At 42.6% G+C, this 22,308-nt stretch overlaps 1 protein-coding gene across 2 annotated transcripts in view; it reads left to right on the top strand.

The window, feature by feature from the left end:
* Positions 1-22,308, top strand: part of LOC126184263 (DNA-directed RNA polymerases I, II, and III subunit RPABC3) — a 489,383-nt gene that overhangs the window by 386,661 nt on the left and 80,414 nt on the right. For both annotated transcript variants that reach the window (XM_049926640.1, XM_049926647.1), the window contains exon 3: positions 12,729-12,906. In XM_049926640.1, the coding sequence (XP_049782597.1) occupies positions 12,729-12,906 (178 nt within the window). The remainder of the gene's footprint in view (positions 1-12,728; positions 12,907-22,308) is intronic.

The raw sequence follows: 22,308 nt of genomic DNA, 5'->3' as shown, positions 1-22,308 counted from the left end.
AGGTTTGTTGGAAGTTGCTAAGCGTTCTCATTCCCATACACTGGACGAATATAGGCTCGATAATTTCCTCTCTGTAAGTTACGCTGCCACACGAGACACAGTTTCTAATTCTAATACGTGTCATGTTATTTTAAACTGTTAACGTAGGATTATACCTCTTGATAAGTAGATGATGAAAGCATTTTAAAGGTTTAATTTTCGAAAATAATTATGCGAAATATTGAGACTCAATTTTTTTTGCTTTTGTTAGCCGTTAGATTGCCAGCCTACAACTGCTACTGGGTTCCGGGGTAGTGGTTCAGTAATATAGATACAATACACATTTCTTGTAGCATCTGCCAATGAAGTTAAATGATCATTTCCTTCACGGTTGAATTTCAACAGCTTCCCTGGTTGTAGTTACGCAGTTTTGTAAACGACGAAAAATTGCGTTTGTGCCGTGCTCGAAAAATTCTCAACCTGCGGATGTCGACTGATATATTAAAGAACCAAGGAGACACTCACTGCCTGGAAAAGTTTATCGGACAGCGTCCATCTCTCAAAGGCTTCAAGAACTGAAAACCTGCATTCGCGAATTCCGAATTATTGGTGTACTTGCTAGGGCAACATGTCATGGTGCAAGCGAAAAATACAGGGTGTCCCAGGTGGAGTGATCCCAGGAACGATCATTCGGAGTAAACAAAGCCAAGTAAACATGGCTGTGAGCAGCACTTCTTCAGGATCTTCAGGAGAAGAGATGTATTTCTCAGTAGCGGAGTCGAAAAATTGCTCAAGGGTCTTACGGTATACTCTTTGGAGCCCATGTTTACGGGACTTTTTTTCCTTATTTTGGTCCAGACTGGTTCGTTCCAAAATGTGGATAGAAAAGAGCTTGCAGTAGAAGATACTTGTTTTACAGTATCGAAGACGTAGTGCTGATAGCTCCTAAGGCACGCATTTCAGAGGCCATATGTACTAACCATTTTTGCTTTGAATGGTGTTTCCTTTCATTTCCTTGAATATCGTCCATTCCCCTGAGACACGTTGTATATTCTACTCCGACTTCACTCGATCTTCTAGATTTACTTAATGATATACTCGTACCTCCAGTCAGCTTCTATATCTCAGTAGTCAGAGTATCTGGCTGCTATGCGGAACACATGGGTGCGATTTCTGGTGTTCCCAGGGATTTTTCCTTGTTGGAAGGACTGGAACGGAATGCACTCAGCCTCGTGATGCCTATTGAGGAGCTACTTGAGTCACAAGTAGCGGCTCCAAGATCGAGAAAGCCGACGACGGGCGGAGAGCGGTATGCTGATTCTTCGCTCTCTCCATACCGCGTCCGACGACGCCTTTGGCAGAGGATTACTTGGTGGTCGGTCGATCCCGATTGGCCCATCACGGACAGAACGCAGAGCTTTGCTTGTACCTCGCACATGTTTCACCACATCCGAAGGAGTCATCCATAAAGTCTGCATACGTGGTCTGTTTGCCTGCACATGGCTATACTCCACAGATTCTAGTCTATGATACTGAGATAACAACCTATCCGTGGGACAGTTATCATTAGAAAATAATCACCAAAAAAGACACAATGACAGTCATTCCATATGCAATGTACTTACTTTAGTACAATAAGTATTCAAATCAGGTACTTTAGATAAAGACAGAAGAATCAGAGGCGTGATTTTCTGAATGATCCTAGTATTTTCGTGAGATGTGGGGTTTAAATTTCTACCCCTTCAATCCGATTACTGTCTGTCTAGTTTTCTGCAGTTCCTAAGAGGCGCAGTATCTTCACATGTTTTCGTAAGTTAGTATAACACGTTTCTATTTACGTGCCGTCTGGCATGAGCAAACTTATTGATTTCCATATTAAGGACTCATCTTTGAAGATCAGCTCACAAAACTGAATGTGGCACTGGCTGTGCTAAGGATAGGACATCCTTATTTCAATGATCGAGGGCTGTACCGAAAATAATATAAAAACAGTCATAACGTCGTCGTTAAATATGCAGATTCTTTACATTACACGTATAGCTGGATGATTGTTACTCAACGTGGTTTCCATTATGAGCGATCTTTGTGTGTTATCGGTGAACCTAACTCTCGAATCGTCGTTGGAAAAAAATAGGTTGTGAACTGTCGTATTCATTTCCACAGACAGCTTCGTCTCGTTGCCCTCAAATTATCTCCAGAACCACTGGTCCAAGCAAGGAATAGTTCTAGGGCAACAGATTCGGGCTATGAACCAGTCCCAGTTGCCTTGTCAGTAGTATCATCGTAAACATTATGTAGCCTTACCTTACTTGAACAAACAACATGCTCCCCTGCTACATCAAGAACACTATATCGGTATGCTGCTTCTGCTGGGAATTCTTTACTGAATAAGCTGGTCATACAGGCAGTGTAGTCAACCATTTTAAGTTCTTACCGCTGAGGGTAGACGGGAGATTATTTCAAGAAAGTGTCACATTAAAGATCTTCTGCAGAATCTGAATGGTGCTATCTTCACTACAACAATGATTCCTATTGTCTCTGACACTGAAACACGAAGGCTTTTGTTTACTTTGCTTATAGTTACTCTGTCATCTTGTATGGTGTAGGCCGTTGTGCAGGTGTGTCGGAATTCTAACTCGCAGTCCGTGTACATGCATTCTGTCGGGCGATTTGTTGCTGACGATATTGACTCATCCAGAAGAAACTGCAGCGTTCATTCGGCGAACACAAAACGAAAAAACGATGTGCACTTGCGTAACACTTCCTTCCGCATTGTACGGAAAGGTGTGCACTGTTCAGCAGGTTGCATTTTCAACAGGCTTCCAACGCAACTGAAAAGACTGAGTGATAAAACCCAGTTGTTCAAATAAAAGTTGCATTATTTCCTTGTGGCACTGAGGTAACAAAAGTCACGGAATAGCGGCATGTGCATACACAGATAACGGTAGTATCGCGTACACACGGTATTAAAGGGCAGTGTATTGACGGAGCTGTCATTTCTACTCAGGTGATTCATATGAAAAGATCTCTGACATGAATATGGCCGCACGACAGGAATTAACATTTTGAAAACAGAATGCTAGTTAGAGCTAGACGCATGGGACATTCCATTTCGGGAACTGTTAGGGATTCAACATTCCGAAAGCCACAGTGTCAAGAATGACCTTAGAATACCAAATTTCAGGCATTACCTTTCACCACGGACAATGCAGTGGCCGACAGCCTTGACTTAACGGCAGAGAGCAGCGGAGTTTGCGTACAGTTGTCAGCGCTAACAGACAAGCAACATTGCGTGAAATAACCGCAGAAATCAGTGTGGGACGTACGACTAACATATCCGTTACGGCAGTGCGCATTTGATGTTAATGGCCTATGGCAGCAGACGACTGACGCGAGTGTTTGTTAACAGCACATCTCCTGAAGCACCTCTCCTGGGCTCGTGACCACATTGGTTGAACCCTAGACGACTTGAAAACCGTGGCCGTGTCAAGTAAATTTCGGTTTCAGTTGGTAAGAACTGATGGTGGGGTTCGAGTGTGGCGCAAACCCCACGAAACCATCGACCCAAGTTGTCAACAAGCTGTGTATACTGGTGGTGGCTCCGTAATGGTGTAGGCTGTGTTTACGTGGCATGGACTGGGTCCTCCGGTCCAACTGAACCTATCATTGACTGGAAATACTGTTCGGCTACTTTGAGACCATTTTCAGCCATTCAACGATGGAATTTTTATGGATGACAATGCAGCATGTCAGCAGGCCACAGTTGTTCGCGATTGCTTTGAAGAACTTCAGGAAGATTCGAGTGAATGATTTGGCCACCTAGATTGCCCAGCATGAATCCCATCGAACGTTTATGGGACATAATCGAGAAATCACTTCGTGCACAAAATCCTGCGTCATCCATACTTTCGCAATTATGGACGGCTATAGTGGCTGCATGGCTAAATATTTCCGTAGCGGTCTTCCAACGACTTGTTGGGTCCATACCACGTAGATTCGCTGCACTTCGCCAGAAAAAAAGGAGGCCCCTCACGGTATTAGGAGGTATACAGTAACTTCCGTTAGTAAATTTTATAATCGTTCTGTAAACAAAGTACTGACTCGTTCCATGACCAATGTATCTGTGGATAGCTTGAGTCACGGAATCTTATAACAAATAATAAATAGCTCGAGGTGCAATTTGAACTAGTTGCGCTATTTACTAAAGAAACTACGAACGTTCTACATTCTAGTCCTGCCGCGCGGGATTAGCCGAGCGGTCTAAGGCGCTGCAGTCATGGACTGTGCGGCTGGTCCCGGCGGAGGTTCGAGTCCTCCCACGGGCATGGGTGTGTGTGTGTGTGTGTGTGTGTGTGTGTGTGTTTGTCCTTAGGATAATTTAGGTTAAGTAGTGTGTAAGCCTAGGGACTGATGACCTTAGCAGTTAAGTCCCGTAAGATTTCACACACATTTGAACATTGTAGTCCTCATACATGCTGTTAGAAAGAGGAAGATTACGATAATTCGGAATCTCATCCAAGGAGGTCATCGCAGACAGTCCTCTTCAGGAAGACACGCGTTACTAGCTCCCAATATACAGGGTGCAAAAACAAGAATTATCCGATATGGCTCGTCTGTATTTCTGAAACTAATAAACATATACAATGAATTTTGGTTTTTAATGAACGGGAAACTCAGTTTTTTTTCTACCTTTTCATAGGTGTTCAGCATACCCCCTTTAGATGCACGGCATATGTCAATGCGGTATTCAAATTGTTCCCACACTGCAGCGTCTTGAGTTACAGCTTTAGCAGCCATTGTTATGCAATGTCTCAGTTCATTCATTGTTGTTGGTAACCGTGGCCCATTAACAGTCTTCTATCAACCCCCACAAGAAATAATAATCACATACAGTCAGGTCCAATGACCTTGGAGGCCAGAAATGTAAGGCTGAATAATTTGGTCCATTGCGACCTAGTCATCGTTCAGCAATTTTTTGATTTAAAAATTCCCGCACTTCCAGACGACAGTGTGGCGGTGCCCCATCCTGTTGGTAAATGAAGTCGTTCGAATCAGTCTCGAGCTATGGGAGTAGAATGTTCTCAAGCATACTGAGATATGTGCTTCCTTTAACAATGGCGGGTGCCCCATCTGTGACAGACACTCAGCGACGGCACGGCGATTTGCCTTTACACAAACAACCTGTTTCTCGTAATTGTTCAAGCCATTGTCTAATGCTCTGTGCTGCAGGAGGATCCACATCCTACCTAGTACGAAAGTCGCTCTGAACAGTTATTATTGATCCGCATTCCGCAAAACGTTGAACACACAACGTTTTTTGTTGTCCCGACTCCATTATTAATTTTTTTAACTAGAATTGAAGTGGGCGAACACTGCTGCTACCTAGCAGGAACCATATGAAACTCGAAAGTTTGCTCTCTCCAGCAGTACGTCGATCAAGCACCTCTCTCACATAACATAATAGTTAGGATTTTTTGTAATCGAGTGATTCTCTTTGATACACCCTGTATATCAGGGCTGTCTCGGAAGGGAAGAGGTGGGGAGCGGAGGAATCGCGCAGCGCCAAGGGCCGGAGAGGTATGCGGGAGGACTTGACCTAGGGTGTGCGAACTTGACCTAGCACAGCACAGCACGGCACGGCGGGGCGGTGCGGCGCGGCACAGCACACGAGCTTGGCGGCGACGGCTGGCGGCGGTCGATATCTGCAGCGGATTGGCGCAGGCCGGCGCGCGCATCCGGGGGTCGGGGCAGCGAGGGCGCGGGCGCTGGCGCTGGCGGAGGCGGAGGGACCTGTCCTGTGGCGGCGGCAGTCTGCGGCCGGCTGCTGCGGGCTCCGCAGGCGGGGGCGGCTGCCTGCCCGGCTGTCTGCCGGCCGCGCCGCGCCGCCAGCGTAAACATCACTCTCTGCCTGCTGCGCACTACCGCATCGATCGCCACGCCTTTGATGTACGCCTAGCGTGTGTGAGTATGCTGACACACGGGACCGTACCGCCGACGTCGCAGTCTTCTCTCTGCCGAGGCGCCTCCCTCCTCACTTGCTCAATGTTACGCAACGTGCAGGCAACAGTGCTGTCACACTGTTGGCCGGCGGCTGCTGTGACAGGTGAAGCTTCTGTTTATGCTGCTGGACAAAGTGCTGTGCGCGTGAGTGTGTGCGCTGCCGAGTCTGTCACATTGTTGTATCATAGTGCCGGGAGATGTGTGTGTGTGTGTGTGTGTGTGTGTGTGTGTGTGTGTGAGATTGCATCATACTTTGACAGTAGTCTTCCTGAATCCTCTGTCGCTTACGTATGAGTCCTACTTCGGAATTCGGAAGAATGTTGATCATCTTAGCAGTGAGGACATGATACTGAAGCGATTTTTTCGTCATCGAGAACTTTCAAAACATAACCAGGCAGCTGTCTACTGTGTTGGGTGATATTATCTGAACTTCACGGGTGGGTCATAAGGCTTCAGTGAGTTATGTAGCCACACTTTTAGATAGCCTACCAAGACGCGATAAAAATCTAATATGGATATAACAAATACCATTACAGAATAATAAGTTTGTTACGGATATTTCCACTAGTAGATGTTCAGATCAAAGAGCAAATTAGTTGGCTGTTTTGTAGCACTACCAGGCACGGAATCTTCCACTGTTCTCTCAACATATGTTGTCCTCTTGGTAGCTAACAGCCTGTCTTAGCTATCTTCATATTGGTGTCATCGCGAAACAGCACGCGGTTTTAATTATGCAGCGAGTGCAGTATAAGGATGACCGAACATGACGTGAGGACAAGATGCTCACGTGTTAGGACTGAATGAATACCGCAACAGCCCAGAAAAAGTCTTAGGTTTTTCGGAAAACCCTCAGGAAGAATATAGGAAGGGGGCCGGCGTATGCTGGTGAACAGCTGTGTCTGCCGACGTGAACTGTGCGACAAGTAAATCAGCCAGACTGGTCACACACAGTCTCATTCAGGGCTCTTGATCACTCCCGGGCGAACCGCATGGTGTGTCACTTGTTCAGCCACTTGTTTTAATTGTGTGTGTGTGTGTGGGGGGGGGGGGGGGGGGCATTGTTAATGATCAATAAAAGGGTACCTTACTATGAGTAGCGCTTTCGGACCAATAGGCGAACATTACGGTTTTTTTCATTATTTCTGCGGATGTTTGCAGAAGTGTGACTGTGACCAGTATTGACTAACTTGTCTCCATCAGACGCAAGTAAGATGTGTTTGATGCAACGACTTTACACTTACGGTGTGCCCAATGTTAGTTTTGCTTCTTGCTGTCTTCAGTTATTCCTTAACTGTTGAGAAATAGCCATTATTTCTGTAGCTAGCGAATTAGCAAAGGAGCATACTGTAACGTGGTCCTTAACACTGGCGCTTTTCATATGGTTTTAATAAGATGTAAAGCTGCCGTCAAATGGAAAGTTGCTCTGGTTTTGCCTTCTCCGTCCGAGTAACAAGTTAAATCAGTATGCTGTGGGACTGGAAGTGGTGATAACACCAAACACTTAACCGAGCTACTGTACATCAAAAAACGAGCGAGGTGGCGCGGTAGTTACCATACTCGGGAAGACGTCGGTTGAAATGCGCGTCCGGCCATCCAGATTTAGGTCTTCAGTGATTTCCCTAAATCCCTTAAGGGAAACGCTGGGATGGCTCCGCTTTTAGGACATGACCGATTACCTTCCCCATCCTTGAAACTTTCCGAGCGTGTGTTCCGCTTATAATCAACAATTAAAAATAATTAGAAAGCCTTCCGCAATATATTAAGTGTGTAAAACATTTATATACCGAGCGGGGTGGCGCAGTGGTTAGACACTGGACTCGCATTCGGGAGGACGACGGTTCAATCCCGCGTCCGGCCATCCTGATTTAGGTTTTCCGTGATTTCCCTATATCGCTCCAGGCAAATGCCGGGATGGTTCCTTTGAAAGGGCACGGCCGACTTCCTTCCCCGTCCTTCCCTAATCCGATGAGACCGATGACCTCGCTGTCTGGTCTCCTTCACCAAACCAACCAACCTAAAACATTTATACTTAGGTGTCGCATAAATTCATTTGTTTATAGACTACGGCATACCCAAAATGTCAGGTTATTAACAAGCACCGTATTTTCTGTGAATGTCATAGATCTTGAATTGCGTTGAATTGTTTCCAATGCTCTCCCGCCCTCTCCTCCCATTCTCCTTTTCAGTAATATAGCGCGCATAGTGTAACTTAAGGGAATACATAGCTCGGTTATTCACATCGACTATTTCAAGCAGCTGCTACTGTAATCGCTCCAATAGGCAGTCACACCAGGTACGTTCACGTTCCGTCGTATTTATCATTCTGTTGTTGGTAGTATCACATCTTAAGAAACATATATTATTCCAAAAGTGCCGGGGACGTTACTTCGCGTACGTAATTCGTAGCAAAAAGCTTATGATTGATTGATGTCTTTATGTCGGTGAGTAGTATTAACCCATCTATGATGCTACAGAACTTTGTTTATAGCTTCAGTATGAGTGGCGTACTTCTGCACCCCTTTTCTGCAGTCAGTTCAGCACAAACCAATTCTCGTGTATGCTCTTTATTTGAAAAATCGTGGTGTATATATAGTGTCGCGAACCAGTGTCACGGTCAGAGATGCATTGATATTCCTTCATTTTTAGGGTTCCGTACATCTGTTGATAAAAATGGAGCTCTTATAGGATACTTTGGTTTCTGTTTATTAATAACAGTTTCTCAGGAACGGGTAGACGTTTCAAGTTCAAATTTGTCACATACTAAGGTATGTGATCCCTTGGCGAAGTAAAACATTTAAGCTACTACGTCAATGGAATCAAAAGATACGGCCGTTAATGTCACATATTTTGACACTCTCAAACGTACTCCTCAAAACCCATAGGGTACTTCCCGTTGGCCTAAAATCATGTTATTTAGCAGAAAGCAAGGTTCCACAGTACAAGTAAAGGAAAAAATTGTTAATTTGTATTTGTATCACAAGAAAGAGTGATATATATATATATATATATATATATATATATATATATATATATATATATATATATATATAATCTGTTCTTCTGTTAAGACCACTTTTTCTCAGGAATGGGTAGACATAAGAAGTTGAAATTTGTCACGTAATGAAGTCTACAGTCTCTGTGCGGTGTGAGACATTAAGCTGCCAAGTCGATGCAATAAAAAGATGCGGCCATTTATGGCACATATTTTGGTATTTTGCCAATATCGGTATACGATAACAGGCAAAAACCATCGAACTTATCGATTCCCTGAATGGATTAACTTTGACTTTGTAAATAACTCTTCTGCTGCCAGTCACGATTTTCTTTCATTCATGTTTTAAAAGACACGTTTCGGAAAATGATTCCCATTTTCAAGTGTGTTTCTCGATGCATACTGCCCACTGAAAGTTATGTGTGATGTTTAACATATGTGAGACCCTGCACAAGTTGACCATAGGAAAACATAAAGTGAACAAAACAAAGCAGAACCTCAGACATCGAAAACATTATGTAAAAATGGCATATTACCAAGAAAAAACATTTGAATATGGGAATAATTTCCCGAAACATGTTTTGTAAAATACGAATGATAGAAAATCGTGACTGGTAGCAGAAAAGTTATTCCTAAACAGACCTATTCTTTTCACAGTCGCAGGCTTTCAAAGAAACCATTTATAATGGACAAAATCAGATTGTCTGTATACATAATTAAGTTTGTGCGGAACCCTCGGTTCGCTAGTCTTAATCGGAACTTCCCTAGATTTTTTTTCTCAGCATTAGTTGTGTAGCTAATGTTGAGGACAAAATGTAACAATTGCTTGTCGCAGAAGTAATAAGGAAAGTTGACCGTGCATCGCAGTGACATACCGGGTCAGAGTTTGTGGATCAGAGCATTAAAGGACCCGCGACAGTTGTCAGTGGGCTTCCCTCGTGAATCAGGCGCTCGTCTGCCAAGTGGCGCTCACCGGGAATTCCGAGAGGTTGGGGACGGCGCCGGGCTGGCGTGGAGCATCCCAGTGTCCGCCGTCTCCGAGCAGCCGCGGGTCGCACAGCAGTTTCGTCTGTGCTGGCGTAGCGTGTCTGTTAGTGACCACCTGAGGTGACAACGAAGTTATTGTTCTAACTGTGGAAAGTCGTTTCTGCGCCCTTATGAACGATGCCGTTAGCACGTAATCGCAATAGACAGCGTATCTTCGCTCTGCGTCAATTGCGGTAATCCCTCATTACAGTCATTTTAATAATGCAGGTGCTTAGATCGGCGTGACACATAGGTAGTTGCTCAGGTAATAAGATTCTCTAGTAATTGAGGAAAATGCACTGGAATGATGTGAAAGTTCCTCACGGCATAAAACTATTTATGGGATTATAACTATAACTGGGGCCCTTGCCTTTCACGGTGAATTACCTTTGTTACATCGTTACTTACGTATATATATTGGAACAAGAACATGATAAAATAATTGTCTTGCATATATGCAGGTCACCACAGCAGCAATAAATTGTTTTTACTGGTTTGTTTCCGTGCTGTTTCTTATTAAATTTTTATTGATTTCACTTTGCATTTTTGGAGTTACGTCACTAATCTCTTCTCGTAATTTTTTTTTGTTCTGCTGAACCAATTTTTGTGTTCTGCTGAACCCATCTGGAAACTTGCGGCTACATGTCGGGTATTCAGGTACGTGGATTAGATTAGTTCGAAGCAGAAGAATGATTGAATTGATAAAGTGTGACGTTGGACAGTGACATGCAGTATTACGGAATACCTGTCGATTTAATTAATATTTCTCGTTTCACGACTAGAGAAGAGTGTTAATGCTTGGAGGACTACCGATTGTGCAACCATGTTTCAGTTTATCGCCGTGATAGTCTGTTAGTTGCCTGCACTGTGCCACAAGTTGCGGCGGACGAACATAAAGTTAACTGAATGTCGCCAGAAATTCGTAATAGAATACTCATTCTCTTGCCTCTCATGTTTCCCACTGAGCTGCAGGCAGCGGTCGCCCGACAAACAACATAGTTTTCCCGCAACAACATTTCATAAAGGGCAGTAACCGTATCCACCGTTTCAGAAGAACGAGTGTGCGTTGATTTCATACTTGTCACGTACCAGAATTATAAACTTGCGAACACTTACGTGTGTGTGTGTGCGTGTACGTGTGCGTGCGTGCGTGCGTGCTTGTTTGTTTTAGCTAATGAGTAATAGCGGAGTGTTTCCTGCTTCATCTTTACAACAGAACAAAGCAGACAAGCTCGTGACCTAACAGGAAATTACGCTGACATTGGCTCCGTAATGATAAATGCTGCATCAGGACGTGTGCTGGTGAAGTAATGGCCAGTGACGAGTGGGAATGCAGATCAATAGTATGCTGCAGATGGCCTGATTACTGAAGCAGCACTGGACTGATGTCGCTTGACTTGAACAAGGCCTTGCCACCACCCTCGTTCTGCCGAGCGACGCAGGCTGTCTAAATGCAGATTAATTACAGATAGGTTCTCTTGAGAAGCAGATGATGATCATGAAGGCATTGATACAGCTCTCCTCTAAATGTGTGTGTACCAGCGTCGTTCCCTACAGCATCTTGATCTATGATCTGGAATTAAGATTTATGACGGATTAAAAAGACGTTTTGAGTTGCGCCATGGGTTGTAGCTTGTAGGCAAACGTTTGGGTTCGAGACCCGATCCGGCACATAGACTGTTGAAAACAGTTTTAGTAGTGTTGAGTGTTCATAAAAAAAAAGAAAACTTAAGGACTGTGATGTTTAACAAATCTAAAACAATTCTACATGAATGATTTGTAAAGTGTAGTAAGTAATAGCTGTTCTTTCCTGCGTTGAACATAATTTTAAGAAAAATGTTCTAATAAAATTTAAATTGTTATTTTGTAGTAACGATTAAAATTGAAAGCTTTGAATTAACCTCATTGGTTGGTTCATACTCATAAACGTCGAACTTGTTCTTTATGGATGTGTTACCGTAGTGCTACACTAGAAGTAGTTCTTACAACGGTGCTTGTGATGGTAAGTGATCATAATGGATAGCATTTACATGTTTGATCACATATATGGTATCGAAATTATGCTTTTTCATGATGTTTATATCCATGCAGTAAACGAAAGTGTTAATTATAATTTAATGACGGATCAGTAAGTACTTTCCAGTTGAACATGCTTTGTTCATGAGAAATATTCTCTTCTTATCAAATCTGGTAAAGCAATAAAGTTGTTTACTTTTAGCAGCGGATTTGTTTTAGCCAAGTGAGATATCCTTTCTAGAACCTACATTTTTAGACAGTTACTAAAATATTCCGATCCTCAGTAGCAGCCTAACTTAGATCAGAGGCCGTGTTACCTACTAGTATGTCACAATTAAACTTAGTATTCACATTCGTTGCCTTCGACGACTACAACCAGACTTTCATCTTCCAATCTAAAGTGGACTAAATAAATATTGTCAGTTTTGTGCCCACTGTCTTTCGGCGCACGTTGTACGTCAAACGCCACATGATCATTCCGTTACCCGTGAAAGCCTACGCCCGGTTATCGGTAGATTCAACATAACCCATTTACATGACTGAACATTAGATTGAGGCCACTTATTCATTTGCAGATAATACCTGTGACTGGTAGCAAATAATGTTAGAAAACTACAGTGACGTCTGAGTATGGTTCCAGGGCGCGCACTGATGTACGTATTTGTGGGAGCGCGTGCTACTGCACGTTGTGTGACTGTTCTTCGTGTGCTCGCAGGCGACAAGTTTCGGCTGGTGCTGGCGACGACGCTGCAGGAGGACGGCTACCCGGACAGCGGCGACTGGAATCCGCGCGAGACGGAGGGGTCGCGCGCCGACCGCTTCGAGTACATCATGTACGGCAAGGTGTACCGCATCGAGGGCGACGACGCCGCCACCGAGCCGTCCAGCCGCCTGTGAGTGCATTTCTCGCTTAGCGACCTTCAGAATACTTGAGGCACGCTGAGCCAGCTGCTTCTTACACCACAGAAACACACTGATTTGTTGAGTTCAGCAGCGCCTTGCGCAGTAAAGAAAATCAGCATTCCTGATGCTGCCAGTGTCCAACTGCAATTTGGATTTGCACGACTGTTATTATACCAAACGAAATAGTTAGGCACAACAGTAACTTCATGACGTATACTTTCTGTTGTATCTCTATACACAAAAGGCAATGTCCCGACTTACTGACTCACCCACTGATTCATCATCGCCTGGCTCAAACCACTAAGCATAGAAACGTGTAATTTGCAGAGGGTGTTCATTTTTACTGTAGGCGTTGATAAGAAGAGGTTTTTCGAAATTTCGTCCCTAAGGGGATGAAATACGGACCAAAGGTTTTTTAAATATGTCACTATTTATGCAATTTTGAAGCTAAGACTACGAAAATTGGTATTTGGTTTCTCGGTAAGAAGTAAAAAAACACGTGTTTCAGGATTTTTGGAAATTTAACCCCTATGAGTGATAAGTGGATGAAAACTTTTTTGAAAATCTTTATTAAAGAACTACTGAAGTATTTTTAAGGCTACATCTATGAAAAATGGTATTTCACTTCTCAGTTATAAATAAAAAATACATGTTTCAGTGTTTTCGGAAATTCAGACTCTGAGCTCGTGAAACAGAAGTAAAATGTTTAATGAAAATATTTCGTTGTGAAACCATTTTTAAAGCCAAATCTTGGAGAAATGGTTTTTAGCTTCTCGGTTAGGCATGAAAAAAATATAGTTCAACGCCTCAGCGGGTAAAATAGTATGCGAAAATTTTTTGAAAATGCATCGTGATTAAAGAACTACTGAACCATTTTTAAAGCTATGAAAATTCGTATTTCACTTCTCGGTTAGATATAAAGAAATAAGTGTTAGGAGATGAAAATTTCTATGGAAATACCAACAAAAGAACGCAAAAGGCACGATTAACAAAATCCCGTGTACTCCGGCTACCATAATCGCCTGTTTGACAGAACTACATTCGGGTAAGACCATGCTTTTATTGCCTTAATTAGGAGGAGCTGGAATTTGTGAAAAACATAAAAAATCGATTAAAGAAAAACAAAAAACTGTGCAGTCTACGTGAACGAAGCAACGGGCGCTAAGCTAGTTCTACTATAAAATCGTGACTTGAGCCTCGTTGTTCGGTGTATGCTACTGAACTCATGCGTTACCACAGTGCTCCGTTCAGAATAAATACACATGCAGAAATCAGTTACATCGCTGATAATGGAGAACAGTCCCCGAAACACGTCAAGTGGATTAGTAACAAATTTGACTCACGTAAGTTTTAGTTCATTTTGCACATTCGTTTGATACCTGCTTCAGTAACTATCGAGACAATATCGCGTGCAGTGTCGTCGTCGTCCACACACACACACACACACACACACACACACACACACACACACACACAAACTAACTACGTTTCATGGCGATCATAGTAAAAGTTTCACGGGGATAGAACATTGGTAACCATACAACTTACTTGCAACTAATATTTCGCGGAAGAAGATATCCGTTATCAATTCTTAAACAGTACTAATCTTTTTTTAAGCAGTCTCATGAGAGACTTTCTTTTTGCCTTCGGTTGGCATGCAAATAGATTTTGTAACATGCCTCTATAAATTCCAGTTAATCCTTAAAATTATACGAGGTTTTCCTCGACTCAGTGCTGGCAAAAATGGGTCGAGTACGTTGCTGCAGCAGAGGACAATGAACATGAAAAATGCAATTACCATATCGCTCTTGGCATGGTGCTTATTGTGTAACATAGTGACGATAATTCCACCCAGTTTTTCGGTGCCGAGTTCACGTATAAAAGTTCTAGCATGATCCTGTATTCGTAATCCGATTAGTAAACACATCATGCGTCTTCCAAGTCTGGTTTTCATTTTGTTGAAAGTACTTTTACTTGCAAATAATCTGAATCATCGACGGCGCACAGGAAAAAAACGAATATTTCCTACGACTCAAAACATTTGTGTATCTATTTTTGTAAAGAGGGGCGTGTCTCACATAATACAAATTCCTATTAAGTACTATGTTTTCGTTGGAGCAGTAGCACCGTGCTACGTGTGGCTACTCGATTTCTTTTTTAAATATAGGGAAACTTGAGTACTTGTTGTCAGTACGTTTGTCATAGTGTTTACTATTGTAATTAGTCAGCAGTTGCCCGCATCTCGTGGTCGTGCGGTAGCGTTCTCGCTTCCCACGCCCGGGTTCCCGGGTTCGATTCCCGGCGGGGTCAGGGATTTTCTCTGCCTCGTGATGGCTGGGTGTTGTGTGCTGTCCTTAGGTTAGTTAGGTTTAAGTAGTTCTAAGTTCTAGGGGACTGATGACCATAGATGTTAAGTCCCATAGTGCTCAGAGCCATTTGAACCATTTGAGTCAGCAGTTCTGTGATAATGACGCTGTGTCCAAACCAATCCTTCACGAAGCGCGCAGTTGTCCTCTCATCTATTACTGCATTAACCCTAAGTATCCTGTATCTATCATTGCCGTCATTTTTGTTTTAAGAAAGCATTTTTGCAAATGAGATTTCATTTTTCTTACCTAGTTGCATAACATGCCAATGTATTGAAACAGTTTGTGCACGAAACATAACGAGAATTTACATCGCGACTGAGGAAGGATGAAGCCGTTACAGAATACTGTAAAATAATTTTCTTATTTACGATTTACGCTTCTGTTTGGTCACCTATTTTTGCGCCGGAACGAAGTAGGTGAGCAATTTCGTTTCGAACACTCCGTCGAACGTTCCGTTCTGGATGTACACGCAAATTCAGTATGTCGTAGTCTGTATCATTGCATTTGTTTTCCCCCTCATCAAGCAGTGTAATATGGATAGACAGCTTAGTCTTCAACGCTGGAAAGAGACCGTAGTTTGCAAGGAAAAGATGTGAAGAACAAAGGAAAAGAAATTTACTTTTATGTGAGACACCCTAAGCTTCAACGCTCAGTTGAATTGAGTGATGTGTTTGTGTCGCTACCTGTGGGCGTTGGAATCCAACTTTTTGCCCCACTGTTTGGGGCTGTTTGACGAGTGCTGTCTTCGCGCGAAGGAACGTTGCAGTCACAGCAGCTCCTCTTGCGCGGGCATTCGGCGATCCAGAAGCATCTGCATACTATAAATACCAGCGAAATCGATTGTCCCCTGTCACCGCCGTGTACGTCTGTGACAAGGAGCGAGTAAGCTGCTGTCGTAAGCGTCTCCTTGGAGACGCTCCCGGCACCTGCTCACCTCGCTCCACAGTGACAGCGGTCAGATTTCTGTTTTCATTCGTTACTCTGAATAATCACAGCTCTTCAGTTTTTGTCAAGTATCGAATGGCGGTGGGCTATAGCCTCTTGAAACAACGGCATACATTGATTCACCTACATCGGTACCTCACACATCACTGTGACGCGCTTGTCAAAGTTTTTTTGTGCAATGACAATGTTGCTGTCCGTCCGTGTGTGTGTGTGTGTGTGTGTGTGTGTGTGTGTGATGTCCCACTGTTCGTCATGCAGTTAATTTCATCTTAGCGGCCCTTGCGTGAGCGTAGAGGGCATATTCATCATTGAAAAGGCCTTCTAGTACTTCCGCGAGGTAATCGACGTCTGCCATTCAGGTTGTTCGATATCCCCCCTCCCCCCCCCCTCTCTCTCTCTCTCTCTCTCTCTCTCTCTCTCTCTCTCTCTCTCTCTCACACACACACACACACACACACACACACACACACTCACTCACTCACTTACACGCGTTGCCTGTTTAATCTAGCCGCAAGCAAGGCTCACTATACCAACATACGAAGGTCCTGGCGGAGGTGTTAGAGTCCTCCCTCGGGCATGGGTGTGTGTGTGTGTGTTTGTCCTTAGGATAATTTAGGTTAAGTAGTGTGTAAGCTTATGGACTGATGACCTTAGCAGTTAAGTCCCATAAGATTTCACACACATTTGAACATTTTTGAACTAACATAGAAAATCGCACTAAACAAATCTCTCCATCACTTTACCAAAAATTGACAACGTTTCACATTCGCACACCGTGTTGCAAAAACTTCTCGTTTAATGATATACCTAACCTTAAATATTTCGGTCAAGTCCACACATGAGGAAAACTTGAAGCCACAATTGTCACCTGGACTATGAACAGCGCCGGACCTTTAATGTTTTCATTGGTTACCCCTAGTTCTGTAATTGTTATACTTTTAACATAGAAATGAGAAATAAATGCTTGTGGAAAGAGGACGCGACTGATTTAACTGGAGCTGAACAACGTTACACTGTTGGAAATAACTCCGAAACTGCTGTATGGCGATGGCAACAGATTTACGACCAACCTTAGTCACAAATTGTCGCTGAAACCTTGGGGAAATGGGAGAGAGTAGCGTTATTGTCTGTGGATTCTAGAGGGAACACTAAAATCTAACGGAACTGACTCGTCGGAATACCGCTTTCTGTTGCTGACGTCTAATGTGAAATCTTAACAGTGCGGGGTGGGAGGTTATGTTATTAATTAGGCAAAACTTATTTTAACGAAATAACCAGTAGTAAAATGGCCCCTTGTCCTAATGTTTGAATTCACACTGCAGACCTGTATTAGACATACCGTTTCTTAAACCAACGATCATGCGAGCATCTGCTTTCGTTCTTCACGCGTGAGTTTCGAAAGACATTGACTGACATGGCGAAGTGGGTTGTGTGCACCTTGATATTCATAAGAGTTAGATTGTCATATCGGCTTCTGCAACAGCAGATACCTTCAACATTCACAGAATTGTGAACGGATTAACTTAAGAGGAAGACAGTAGAATGTATCTTGGACTGAGAGTTAACAATTAGACAAAATTATTTTATTCGTGATTTTGAGAACAGTGCGGCTGTTTCACCGAAGAAAAGGCTGCAACCAGCCGTAATAATTATTTTCGCAGCTGAGCCCAATATGTGAAGACAGCGAGTATTGCTTGTACAAAATTAACTTTTTTGTTTTCAGGAAGAGTTTTTCTCTATACTTTAAATCCGAACGTTTTCGGGTAGCTTTACCATTACTCTTATTGACACTGAATGAAACAACAAGTTTACTGAAACTTCCTGGCAGGTTAAAACTGTGTGTTGGATCGAGACTCGAACTCTGGACCTTTGCCTTTCACGAGCAAGTGCTTTGCCATCTGAGCTACCCAAGCACGACGCATGACCCGTCCTCACAGCTTTACTTCCGCCAGTATTTCGTCTACCTACCAAACTTCTGTGGGTAGCTCAGCACTTGCCCGCGAAAGGCAAAGGTCCCGAGTTCGAGTCTCGGTCCGGCACACAGTTTTAATCTGGCAAGAAGTTTCATATCGGCGCACACTCCGCTGCAGAGTGAAAATTTCATTCTGTGAACAAGTTTACTGTTATTGGTCACTATTTATAAGAGCCGATTAAAAAGTATCTGTTCGAAGGCTGTGCAGGCCAATCAGGCAAAATCACCGTGAGCATTAAGGCAATCATTCCACCGACGTACCAGGTTGAAGATGCCCGTTTGGTAAAACACCGTGTCCTGCTGCTTGAAGTCCGTGACTTCCTGCTGCACAGCCTTGTCCGACGGGAATCGTCGACGCTTGAAGGTGTTTTTCAAGGGGCCGAAGGCGTGATAATCGCGTGGGGAGGGACAGGACTACAGGGCGGGTGCTCGAATTTCTCCCACTTGATTTGGCGAAACTTCTGTATTAGGTAATTTGCGACATGGGGACGTGGATTATGTTGAAGCGGAAGCACCCCTTGGCGCAGCATTCCACAACGGTTGTCTTCGACAGACGCGCTGCCGCATACACATTCGTCATTCTCCGATGGATGTCTACCGGTGTCTACTGGCAGGCAAGGAAAGAATTACAGCACGTTGGTTCTGTTTGAACGCATTTGGTAATAAAGTCGTCATAGTTCGTTTCCTCATTTACCGCATGAACATCGGAAAGACGTGAATGCCACATAAATCTCATGCCTGCCTGTCGGTGCTTATATATCCGCAACGGAGTCGAGTCGCGTTCAACATACGCTGCAACAACACCCTTAGACGGTCGTGTCATGGCGCACACATCAACGCACTTTGTAAAACTGAAGGGGGCACTTACGGAGTATAGAACCATAATTTATGTAAAGGAATGTTGTGATTTACACTGCCACATGCCTTCGATGACAGATCATAAAGTATAGCAGTAGCCTGCAATTTAGTGCTGAATGAATCACGTATGTTACCACTATATGTGTAAATAGCCTTCTCAATATCCGGAACCCTTTAGAAATCTAAACTGTGACTTTGTATAAGCCAATAACATATTACCTTTTCTAAACTCTTTTAGAATGCTGACTAAAGAAAAACTGGACAGAATTTCGACGGTAATTCATTATCGCCTTTGTTATACAAAGCTGATATCCACCATTAAGGAAAAGTTCCACTGATAAATAACTGTTTACACAAATAACTTAGAATGTTGCTAAACCAGAACTAATTTTTTTTAAATTAACTATGTTCATATTTTATCATAACTATTACAATTTAAAGACTTTATGGTGGACAGTACTTCTGCTAGTATAGTGAACATCATATCCATATAACTGAACGTATTTGTAATAGGTGGTCTGAGATATTTCGAAGCAACGTCTACCGGTCCTGACACCACAATCTTTCAAGTAACAGTTATGAAATGCGTGTTAAAAAGTTTTGAAATTCTACACACACCTGCTACCAGTGTATCTTTTACTCATAATACTAACTGTTCCTCTTCATCCCTGGTTCTACCAGGCTCCTCATTCCCTTCATTTTATCTAATATAAACATCTTTCTTTGTGTAATGAATTTGCTTTGATGTCTGTATTCCTGTCGTCAGTATGTCGTAGTATGTGCTGTAAAGAGCTATAACATGAACATCAGATCTGTCTCCGAGTGACACAGTTTCCTTTTTTGTATAAAACTTTTTTGTAGACTTTCGTGTAATTTAGGTTTCTTTTTTTTTTGGGGGGGGGGGGGGCAGCTTTCAAATAAGGAGTTTCTTAAAATATCAGTTTTTGAAATGCTGGCTAATCCCTTGAGCTATGATGTAGTTAATTTTGTGTTCTGATCAGTATTAACGCTTAACAAGAGGAAGTGCATGTTAATGTCCGACACCATTGACTCTGGGTTTTGGATAAAATTTTGTTCGCTAGCCCTTTGTATTAAGGTGATATCTAAGGCGATTTTTCAGCAATTTGCTACATTAGTTGGGAAAGCCATTTTAGGAAATATTTCAATGATGATATTATTGGCTGCAATAAATTCTTATTGGAATTGTTCTTAAGAAAATCTACATTGAAGTCTCCACTAATATTTTTTTTCTATTAACTTGGCCATTAAAATTTAAAGCTATTTTATGAACAAATTAAAACACCTGCAGGTGTTTTGTATACACTTACTATTACAAAGGATTTATTATGAAATTCTGTTACACATGCTTGTATAAGCTGTTCTAAGAAAAATTTATGAATGAATGTATATGTTCTTAAATTTATAACAGTTCCAAATGAATGTGGTAACTTCTCCTTTCTACATTCCTGCTCTTCAGAAGTGAGATGCTAGCCAAATCCTGTAACACTTAACACATCTATACCCGAGGGCAGATTGTCAGCTGGGTTTGATAACTCGAATTCATCAATGCAGATTAATTCATTAATTTTACTTCTAAGTCCTCGAATATTTTGATGCACTAAAGACGTTTGTAGTGCAGTAGTACACTAGAATTGTATTGTTTAGCTCCTTTCTCAATCATACTTTGTTTCAATTCTGATCTCTTACGATTAGCCGGCCGGTGTGGCCGCGCTGTTCTAGGCGCTTCAGTCTAGAATCACGTGACCGCTACGGTCGCAGGTTCGAATCCTGCCTCGGGCATGGATGTGTGTGAAGTCCTTAGGTTAGTTAGGTTTAAGTAGTTCTAAGTTCTAGGGGACTGATGACCTCAGATGTTAAGTCCCATAGTGCTCAGAGCCATTTAAACCATTTTTTTGGCCAGAACCACGATCTGTATGAAATAAATTTCTCAGATTGTGAACTTGTTTTTCGTAGGCAGTCACAAGGTTGGGAAAAAAAAATTTTATTTTGTGTATACTTTGCAGCCTTTTCACAAATACTGCCGCAACTGTTGATTGCGGGTTTACTTTCGTTGATAAAGGGCAGCGTATTTAAAGTGTACGAAGTGAGAAATAATAGATCGAAAAGAATGAACTGACGGTAATTTCACGATAGACAGAGGGGATGTGAAAATGTTCAGTCTTCTTAAGTAGCATATAAGTTTTTCAAAACGCACCAAAAACTCAGTTCCCATGAGCTTCACTTCCCAATTATTTGTAGAGTCTGAGTCTTGAAAGCAGATCCAGGCCAACAAAGAAGACTGTCATCAACATGGACTCCAGAATCTCTAAAATGATTGTCTGGTGTGCCTGAAATACTGTGACTACGATGGTTGTCGGACTGAAATGTGCCAGTTGTCTCGGAACTTTGGCATCAAAGTGGTGGAAGATTCCAGACTGTTTAGAGATGAGGCACCAGTGGTCGTAAATCAATGTTTCAGGCGGTACGATATTTTGAATGAGCAATGATGTGAGCCACGCGTTTATAGACTACTATTGTGGTGTTCCTGGCGTGCCATGTTCACAAACAATACGCAGTATTCTGCGATGTTTCAACTGCGGATTTTTTCATTTTGTGTTTCAGATCGTAGTGAAAGCAAGAGGAACTGTTTGCCTCATTGTACAATAGACACGAGAAAACTTTCGGAGGATGTGGCAGAATATTATTCACCACTGTAATGCGTGTTTGGAAATTGGTGATAGTTGCTTTGAACTGCTGCTATGGGTTGTAGTTGTTGCTATACGGTGTAAGCGGTTAGAAAAGAACTGCATAGTTATTTCAGACTTAGTTCGTTATCTCAAAGTGCTCGGTTTAGGATTGTAACCATAACTCCCATCCCCGATTCTTTAAAGGAGCGCACTCCCTTGTTTAAAAAGCTTCAAACGTCTGAATACTTCACAAAGGAGTTAATCTGTTGAGCATTGGACGTTAAGAATGTAAGTGAGAAAAAGTGTAGAGAAGGTGGGAAACTAAAGTTTACTGGAAGTTGTAAAGTGCTCTACTTACCAAACAGTGAATGAGTGTACTCTGTGTAATTTGCGCTCTCTTTAAGCAAATGTTAATTTTTCACGCATCTCAGTGTTTATGGCGTCATATCTCCTAAAACACCTGTCGTACATTTTTCATCATCTTTTCGGGGGGGGAGGGGGGTGCAGGGAATTAGCGAGAAAATGTTTCCCAAGGTTTGAAATTAGGTGTAATGTTTTGGA

Source organism: Schistocerca cancellata, chromosome 1 (genome assembly GCF_023864275.1).
Source record: "Schistocerca cancellata isolate TAMUIC-IGC-003103 chromosome 1, iqSchCanc2.1, whole genome shotgun sequence".
Taxonomy (NCBI): Eukaryota; Metazoa; Arthropoda; class Insecta; order Orthoptera; family Acrididae; genus Schistocerca; species Schistocerca cancellata.
The sequence above is the reverse complement of the archived record's forward strand: the minus strand, read 5'-3'. Positions and strand labels throughout refer to the sequence as shown.